General features: G+C 39.9%; 1 protein-coding gene across 8 annotated transcripts in view; it reads left to right on the forward strand.

Annotated features, from left to right (window-relative positions):
* The window catches only part of LOC105465606 (A-kinase anchoring protein 7), a 158090-nt gene extending 150090 nt beyond the window's left edge, over positions 1-8000 (forward strand). For 5 of the 8 annotated variants that reach the window (XR_011623360.1, XM_011714135.3, XM_011714137.3 and 2 more), the window contains one exon: positions 6845-8000. Coding sequence is in view for 6 of the 8 variants with exons in the window: in XM_011714135.3 (XP_011712437.2) it covers positions 6845-7050 (206 nt within the window). In the remaining 2 variants the exon portion in view is untranslated. Of the gene's footprint in view, positions 1-5984 lie in introns of all 8 variants that reach the window. The other 3 variants (XM_011714136.3, XM_011714138.2, XR_977639.3) reach the window with 2 other exon arrangements.
* Positions 8001-9830: the final 1830 nt, after the last annotated feature.

The following is a 9830-nucleotide window of genomic DNA, read 5'->3' on the forward strand; positions in this document are numbered from 1 at the left end:
TCTGAATGTGCCAGCACCTGCTGTGTTTACAAAAGGCCTGAAGGGTTCATAACATTTGTTGTTATGACACTTTGGCTGAGACTGGAATCACCACCCCAGCCCACTCAGACTGGAAGCCAAATGCCTGTTGAGACTTTATCTCCCCTTTGTTTCTTCTCCCAAGGCTACTCTTGATTTTCAGTTTAGCTGCATTCCACCCCTACCATCCCCAGTGTAAAAATGATGAGGGTGGGGTTGGGTGGAGGGACATACAGTGTAGTGGTCTCTAAAACCCCTGTGGGGATGTCCTTTTGGACATACAGCAACATCATTTTTATATTTATTCTGTGCTACTGAATCTAGAATACACCTTACAAAGGCATGGTTCCTTCCCTTTTGAAATTTATATTATAGAAAAGGTTTTAAAATACGGTTTTAGTGTTTTAATTATAAAATTTTCTGGTGTGTATATGTTGGGGGTGAGTTTTGGTTTTTGGCGAGAGGAGGGAGCTGTATTTGCAGGAACTCTGTTTCCTGGGGTACTGCAGCTAATACTTTTGGCAAATAAGGGTCCCAGGACAGTGTCATTTGAAATGTACAGTTGAGGATGATTCCTGATCTGTCCTTCCTCACATCACTTGCAGGTAGTGTGCAAGGCAGCTGAGTGTGCCATCCTAACTTTTTGAATAGCCTACAGATCTATATTTAGTGCTTCTTTTTAGTTAGATGGACCAATGAAAAGGTAAGCTCAGTTAAAAAAAAAAATCCACTTCTAACCCTTATGCATTGGGAACAGGAAGTTCCAATGAAGGGGAGGATGTTTAGGAAGGCTTCGTTCAGATACCAAATGAAGTTTTTGATAGTTAGGATGTGAGCAAGTGAGAGCTTTTAATATTTTCATGTTTAGTGTTTGAATGTTATTATTTTAACATGGTTGCACTCTATCTTGTATTGTAATGAACATTTTTCTTTGTTCCCTTTTCCAAAAAATTAGCCTGATTTGTTCTTTCAGGACAAATGGGCCCCTAGATACTGGCAGTGGGTAGAGTGTGGTGATGGTTTCTGGAGCCCTTCCTGTGACATCAGTTAAGCTGTGTTGGGTCAACTCACACATAAGACCAGCTGAAGCACATTAATGTTGACCTTCAGTTTTCTCAGTAGGTGTAAAATATTTTTGCTACCACAAAGGAGTTATTTATTTTCTTTTCAGTAACCACAGATATAAATTCCATCCCTGTATTGATTTGGTATCAGAGATCTCAGGTTAATATAAACAAAATGGAATCATAGGTACAAACCCTGGGTGAATGATGCCACAACTCCTACAGAAAGTGGAATTGCTTACTTGAAGTTGATTGAAAAGTTTCTTAAGTCTGTATTTTTAGGGCCAGTGCTGTGTTTGGTGTGCTTAAAAGAGTTTTCTTGACCTTTCTTTTATATTTTTACCATTCTCCTAAGAAAATGATCAAGGATATTCTGGGGGATTTCTAGAGTAACAGTGTCAAAGACAAAGGCTATTAATCTGTCATTTTATTAGGTAGGATATTAAGTAACCCTGTAGTCCAACAAAGAATATTCCTATCAAGAGTGTGTTGCTTACATTGGCAATATTTTTTATATGTACTTCTGTTGGAATATCAAAAGACAATTTGTATATGTTACACTAGCATGTTGAACTGCCATTGTTGAAGGAGCTACAGTTAAAATGAGTGTAGCCATTTATCTGAGAACTCAGAGAGACAGATACTTGTCAGGTAGTTGGCAGAAGAAAAATACAGCATAATTCTAATCTTAAGATCCGTGTTTTTAATTAATATGAATTAAGTCTGCTAAAAGTGGGAACACAAATGAGATCTCACAGGAATGAAAATGTCTATTTTTTGAATTGCTGCATTATTGCAGGGCTCTGTGATAAGCCTTCCTGTAGACTCACCCCTGGGCTAATGGTCATAGTCTGAGGATACTTTATGGAAATCATAAAGGGAGGCCAGAGTCCAGGACAGATCTAGAAGATTGGCTTGTAAATTTATTGTTCTGATTGGTTGGTTAGTTAGTTAGTTATTATAGGTAGCTAATATTTGTCCCATAGGTCAGATATTGTGTCTTACTGACCAGGTTCATCAAGTGAAGTGGAGGTAGATTTTTCACATGGATATTTAAATGATTCCAGAGTTCTCTGCTCATGTTTTAAATTTAGTATTAAATTTAAATTTCTGGTCATTCGTGTGCTGTCCTTATAGGAAGATAGAAGCATTTCTAAATGTTGCTATTGCTTTCAAGGACTTCAATCATCAATTCACTTGACTAACAAAATGTATTGAGCTCTTATTGTGATGAGTAATTGGTGTCCTACGTTAGCAGAGGGAGAGATAACTGAGAAGCCGAGGATATAATTTCTATACTCAAGACTGTCTTTAGCAGAGCAGATACTGAATCAGTAATGTTGAATAAGTACATTAATAAATAATTCTCATAATTTGTTAAGAAATTAAGAAAAAAACCCAGTAGGATGTTGTTTTGCTCACTGCTTTGTATCCTTATAGATCTTCAGTACACAATTGTTCAATGAATGACCAAAAGGCCATGTACTGTACATGCAGTGAGAGTTATTAGAGTCCAGTGGAGGCTCATCAGTTACAGCTAGGATAGTGTATTAATCCATTCTTGCATTGCTATAAAGAAATACCTGAAACTGGGTAATTTATAAAGAAAAGAGGTTTAGTTGGCTCATGGTTCCACAGGCTGTACAGGAAGCATGGCTGGGGAGGCCTCAGGAAACTTACAATCATGACAGAAGGTGAAGGGGAAGCAGGCATATCTTACATGGCCACAGCAGGAGGAAGGAAAGAGGGCGATCTCTTTTCAAACAACCGGATCTCATGAGCACTCACTCACTATCATGAGAACAGCAAGGGGGAAACACACCTCTGTGATCGTTACCTCCCACCAGGTCCTTCCTCCAGCATTGGGGATTACAGTTCCGCAGGAGATTGGGTGGGGACACAAATTCAAACTATATTAGCTAACCAGGAAAGGCTTCATGGAGTAGATGGGATTCTAATTGCTGAAAGAGAGGGAGGGTCGTCTCGAAATTGGGAATGGTGTGGAAGCCTCTGAGGAGATGTTGGAAGCTGACAGTGGAGGTGTGCAGTGGTGGGCCGTCAGGCTGGAAAGGCAAATTTTGGAAAGGCTTGACAGACAGACATTTCCCTGTAAAGAGTGAAAGAGATGTTTTAGAAATAATAATCTAGAGGTTTTATACCAGGCGCATTGAAGATGGGAGAAATCATGAAGCACAATTGACAAAGCTTGGTAATTAGGGGGGTTAATGAGGGAAAGGAAGGCATCAAAGATGGCTACAATCTTGTTTTGAGCTTGACTGCCTCGAATAATAGTAACAGCATAAATGAAAATAAGATGTCAGAAGGGAAAATTCACTTTTTTTTCTTCTTTTTTGAGATGGAGTCTCACTGTGTCGCCAGGCTGTAGTGTAGTCACGCGATCTTGGCTCCCTGCAACCTCTGCCTCCTGGGTTCAAGTGATTCTCCTGCCTCAGCGTCCTGAGTAGCTGGGACTACAGGTGCATGCCACCACGCCCAGCTAATTTTTATATTTTTAGTAGAGACGGGGTTTCACCATGTTGGCCAGGATGGTCTCGATCTCTTGACCTCGTGATCCACCTGCCTCAGCCTCCCAAAATGTTGGGATTACAGTCATGAGCTACTGTGCCTGGCCAAAATTAGCTTTTTGTAGGAAGATTCTTGTGTTTAAGATAATAGGAGGCCAGACTCGGTGGCTCACGCCTGTAATCCCAGCACTTTGGGAGGCTGAGGCGGGCAGATCTCGAGGTCAGGAGATCGAGACCATCTTGGCTAACACGGTGAAACTCCGTCTCTACTAAAAATACAAAAAGCTAGCGGGGCGTGGTGGTGGGCGCCTGTAGTCCCAGGTACTCGGGAGGCTGAGGCAGGAGAATGGCGTGAACTCGGGAGGCACAGCTTGCAGTGAGCGGAGATCGTGCCACTGCACTCCAGCCTGGGCGACAGAGCGAGACTCCGTCTCAAAGAAAAAAAAAAAAGATAATAGGGACACTTCACTGTGGACTAGTAGAAATCACAGAATCATGGAACATTAGACCCCAAAGGGATTTGGAGGTTGAGCCATTTATTAGACTCAGATTCAACCGTCATCTTGCTGATGAGAAAGCTGACTAGATTCAGGAACAGCCCCCAGGGTGCAATGTCTGGCCTTGATACAGAGCACAAGTAGGATGGCAGATGTAGACAGTCATTTACAGTGTAGTGTTTTGGAGGGTACTTAAAAAGTATTCCTTCATTTGCAGTTGGAGTTTTCCCTTTTAAATGGGAAGAGTCATTATAGAAACAGTTCCACATTCATTTGGAGATATTGTCTATAGAGTATAAACACCGTGTTATAAGGTTGAAATAAAATCCCTAAATATTAGGCAATGTATTCATTAACTCTGATAAACAAAAAGTCTTAACTTGCCACCCAAAATGACGTTAGCAATGAATTTCTTTACTTTAATAGTAAATACATTATCTATGAATTTCTTTACTTTAATAGTATTATTTAGCAAGTTATATTTAGTTATTACTGAGTTGACATTTACTCAATTCTAAACATATTTTGCACTGCAGGTGTTCTATCTTGGACTTCTGATCATGGGTCTGGGGTGCCATATTGCCGTATTTGAGGAGAAGGCAGTTGCTAAGGGTTCCCACTGTTAGTGTTTCTAGATGGGTCTTATCCCACCCTCTCTTCTGCTTGGGATGTTGCCAGGAATGAAGGGGATGGTTATAAGCACGGTTGGTCTTGATGGGTGTTACGTACAAGTAGGGGGCTCTGAAACAAGGTTGGGGGTCAGTTCTCACCCTTGGCCTACCTGCTTCTGTTCTTCAATCCCTATTATATGTGAGTATGGGAAGTAGTGTCCATCTTCCAGCTCACACCCTTTGTATCTGCCTGTCCCAGACCCAGAGATGGAAGTGCAACACTGACTTTGTCTTCTGGAACCCATGAGTAGTCTTCCAAAACTGAGCTGATTTTAATATGCAAGCATCCTGTGACTTCTTTGCCTCCAACCTTGTTCTTTCCTGGGTCCCCAGCTCTATGGGAGGAGAGTGAGCACTGAATGGTCATTCTCTTCCTTGTCTCCCTTAACTGGGGAAGGAGCCCCTTAGTTCCTTTCCACAGTTAAGGGAGACAAGAAAGAGAATGACTGGGAAATGTCTACCATGAGAATAGTTGGAAACCAGCTCTTTTAGAGTAAAACAAAAGATGGAATAATTACACCTGGATCATTACTATCAGGGAAGTAAAATGACCATAAAATATTTACATCTAGTAATGTACCATTATAATCTTAATTTTTCTTTGAAGAATTTCCTATTTCTTAAATTGCAGTGATAGCACTGGAATTAAAAAGAATATTAGTCTTACAAGCTTATTTTAAACCAATCCCTAGTGGTAGTGACTGCCTTTATCTTCATGGCAGCACTGAGCATTTATTAACAACCAACCTATAGGCCAAGCACTTTTAAATTAGTGATCTTAAGTAATGAGATGCTGGGGAAATCTTGACGACCTGATATTTGATATTGGAGAATGAGAAGCAGACATAGGTCTACTTAGTGTGAATTCACATGTCTGAGACTTCACGTGGTGGGGACATGGACGTTAGTAGTAGTAATCAGCCTTGGATGAGAGAACAGAAATTCACATATAAATGGGAAACATCCCGCATTGGTAGGTAGAGCTTGTCTAGATTGGGACTAATGAACTACTTTTTAATCTGAAGCCTTCAGGAATAGACAGGCTTCTGCTTCCGCAAATACCCAATGAAAAGCCAACCCACTGTTCTTGAATTTATAGATCCAATTTACACTTGCTCTTTTTAACTAATGGAACTAGCCGGCCCCTGCATGCCAAGTTTCTATGGCAATGTGATCTCAGTGACCTCTCTTCTCTATTGTGGAATGTAGGTGAAAAGAACGGAGGGGAGCCCGATGACGCTGAACTAGTAAGGCTCAGTAAAAGGCTGGTGGAGAACGCGGTGCTCAAGGCTGTCCAGCAGTATCTGGAGGAAACACAGAATAAAAACAAGCCAGGGGAGGGGAGCTCTGTGAAAACTGAAGCAGCTGATCGGAATGGCAATGACAATGAGAACAACAGGAAATGAGGCCAGAACGCAGGCCCCCATGTCTCTGTGCAAAGCCTCCCTCCTCCCCTCTGCTGAGTCTAGGGACTGACTTGCAGCGTGCTGTTTAAGTTTCTCTGGTCCAATCTGTGGAGATTGCCTAATACTTTCATGATCGATGTGTTTGCATTTCTGAAACACAACAGAAGAAAAACGGAGTGCTGGGACTGGCAGAGGAAATTAATTGATGAAAGAAGAATGGCCCAAGTTTTGCTCGCCCTCAGCCATGCACAAGGGAGAGGGAACTTTTGGTTATGCCTCCTGGACACAAATTAAAGGCCGTGAAAGAGGCCTTGCCATCAATGGAATACTGCCATTTATATTGCTTAGCAGGGCATTTGACGACTTTATCTGAGGCCAGAACTCTCACACACAGCTATCAAGTGCTAAGTTTAAAATAATCACTGTTGAAATTGTCATTTGTACAATTAGTCCATAATGTTTCATTTTTGTCCTAAGTGTGCTGTTGCTATGCAGTGATCTTTATTTATAGTAAATTATGTTTCATGTAAATGATATATTTTTGGTGAAATGCAACCTTTTCTATAAAATGTGGGCAACATTTTAAAGTTTTTTTAAATCCTATTTTGATAAGTCAGTATGCCATATTTAATGAAATGTATTATATAATTTTTTTTTTCTTAGGCAAGAAACCTATTGGAATTCGAGACTTAATTAATGAAGCTTTGCATCGAGAAACGATGGGTCTGAAGTCCAAAGTGAAACAGATAAAGGAATTTTTATTAAAGCCTGAGACTCAGGCCAAAATTAGGAGGGAACTTTTTGAAGAAAGACTTATTAACAACAGTAATCCAGCAAATGACGTTGATTTCAGCACAACTTTGACATAAGCTCTACATTGTGATTGTGACAACATAGCTTATGAAATCTTTCCAGCTTATTAAGTAGCTCTTTGGTAAACACCAAAGAAGTTTCTGATAGTGTCTGCACAACAGCAAACCAACATTTGGTGAGGAATTAGCAATTTCTTGCCAAAGAAAACTGATTCTGCCCTATTATTTTTTGAGCTACACTTGTGTTTTAGAATGTCTGTTTCTGTAATATTGAGAGTCATTTTATAGAAATGATTTCTTAATTAGCTATTGTGAGATATTCCTCGGGTCCTTGCAGAAAAAGAAAATACAGACTGTGAACAAATCATTCACAGACAAATAGAATAAAACAGAGCCAACAACAGTATTTTAAGGGTCACTTGCCTCCTGTTGACATGATTGTTGCTACATCAAAAGAAGCATTGTCCAGGTGTGTCTACATCTAGTGTTACTTTTAATGAGAATTTGAATGTTTATTGAACAATAGTACTTGAATGAACATTTATAAATGTAATTATTGCAATCACTGGTTAAGAATGTTTTATATAACCTTATAATATTTTTCACTGATCAAAATGTAGTTTTGCTTTTTCGTTTCTTAAGGAATACATGTGTGGGATTTTTATTTTTTACATTTCTGAAGATAAGCTCCAGGTCTTACCGTATCCCTTGTCATCTGAATTTGTTTGCGCTGCTTCTCTTTTGAAGAGCATTCTTGAAAACTTCCCCTGGTGTGATGACTGTTGGTAACAGCTTTTTCTATAGTCATTGCAAAACTGCTGCTACCAATAGATCATGATGGAGGGGGAAATCACTGGAGATCAAATATGTGAAATCACTTCAAATATAAAATCCAGTTTACTCATGGATTTTAGCTATTTTTTCACTGGGTAAATTATACTACATTTATTTACAAATGAGTTTATGCATTTTCATGGCTCTTAATAAACATATTGTTTTCCCTTGTTGCCTTTCCTCATTTCCTTTTTTCACTCTTGAGAGTAGCTGGATCTATGTTGGTATAACGAAGTCAGAGTTCCGATAGTTTCAGTGTTGCTCCACCTTCATGTTCCTGTCCTTCATGCTAAGATAGCACAGTTGTTAAAGCACCTTTAACTTTACCCTTTAAAATGATATCAAGTCAGTCAGCTTCACAGAGAATTAACAACAGAACCTTAAATTCAAAGAAAATATAAATAGCATCTTATAAACAGCTAAGAATGTGTCACTGGTGTGACATCCTAGCAAAGATGGAAAGTGGAGATCCATCCAGGTGCAGAATCCTGGGAGCTGTTTGCCATGAAACCCCTTTCAGTGGTAGAGGGCTTGACTGTTTGTAACTGGCTTCTTTAAGTGAATCCTTAAGGTAGAAAGCGAAGATAGTTTTGGCCTTGCCTTGTTTTTCAAACAAGGAAACAGACTCCAAGAGGTGGCATGCCTTATCCAGGGCCCCACTGCTATCAGGGAACTGGACTTGAACTGTCACCCGGGGCTCTATGGCTCTATGTCAGTGCCCCGGTGTTATCCTTACCACCCCCTAATCTAAGTTAACAGTATTTCTGGAGAGAAGGCACTTCTCAGCATGTATCTACAAATATCCTCTGGGAGCGATTCCCAATCCATCTAGATATTTTGAAAGGCTGAAATAGTATATACATTTTGCAATCTGGGGTATATGTCTTATTGTTACTTTAGTTTAAAATCATGATTTTTGTTAAATACTAAGTCCCAGATTGTGTGCCAGGTGATTTAGGCTCATGATTAAATTTCTTCCCTTCAGTGACCCTATTAGGAAGTAATTAGTACTTTTACAGATTAGGAAACCGGGGCCCTGTGTGGTTAAATAGCCCAAGGTTATAAAGCTAATAAAGGTAAGGCCAAATTTAAACTGCGATCTTTTCTAATTCAAAGTCAACACTTTTTCCAAAATGCAGCGCTTCTTCTCTCCACCAAGTACGATATATTTGACAAATTAAAGAAGTGTAAGAAAAGGAAAGTCACTTTCTTTTGACTATACCAGCTTGCTTGCAGCCCTAAATTTCTCTGAACATATATGAGAGTGATCAGCTGATGTGATGGAACTGAAAAATCACCCAGACACTTAATATAGGGATTAAGGATTCTCATCCTTCTCAATGAAATCTCCATTTAAGAAGGTCTATGAAGAAAATGGAAGGTATAAAATAAAACAAATTTTGTTTTCCATTTTTAAAAGCGAATAAGACATTAATTTACAGAACTCTAAGTTTGGGATCTGAAATGTTCCAAGTGACTTTATTCCCATTAGTCAGTCACGGAATAATTGCTCTTTGGGTCACATAGGCAGAGTGAGTTGTCCTGAGTCAGTACCGTATGTTATGTAGCCTTGTCTTGTGACAGGGAGGCTGCATGGTTGGCCACAGAGTGCTGGCTTGGGCCTTCTAGACTGTGTCTTCTAGACTTGGGTCCACCACTGACACATGATCTTGACCAAACCAATTCACTTTTCTGAGCCTCACTGCCCAATCTGGAATTGGAAAGAGTTTGGCTGGGTGATTTTCAAGGATCCTAGAACAGTGCTCTTTGTGACCACACCATGATGCTACTCATGCTGACACCATTGTCTCAGCTACTGCTGTATGAGGCCTTGATGGGGCCACGCTATTCCATCTGTTGGCAGGAGGAGCTTAGAGTTCTAGAAGACTTTACACTGTGACTTGTGTTGGTTCTCAGCTTCGGGTAGGGAAGCCCCAGTGGCACATATTCATATTTATCAACAAATGCCAACATTTTTGGGAATCAGTCACTGGAAAAATAAT

This window comes from Macaca nemestrina, chromosome 5 (genome assembly GCF_043159975.1).
Source record: "Macaca nemestrina isolate mMacNem1 chromosome 5, mMacNem.hap1, whole genome shotgun sequence".
Taxonomy (NCBI): Eukaryota; Metazoa; Chordata; class Mammalia; order Primates; family Cercopithecidae; genus Macaca; species Macaca nemestrina.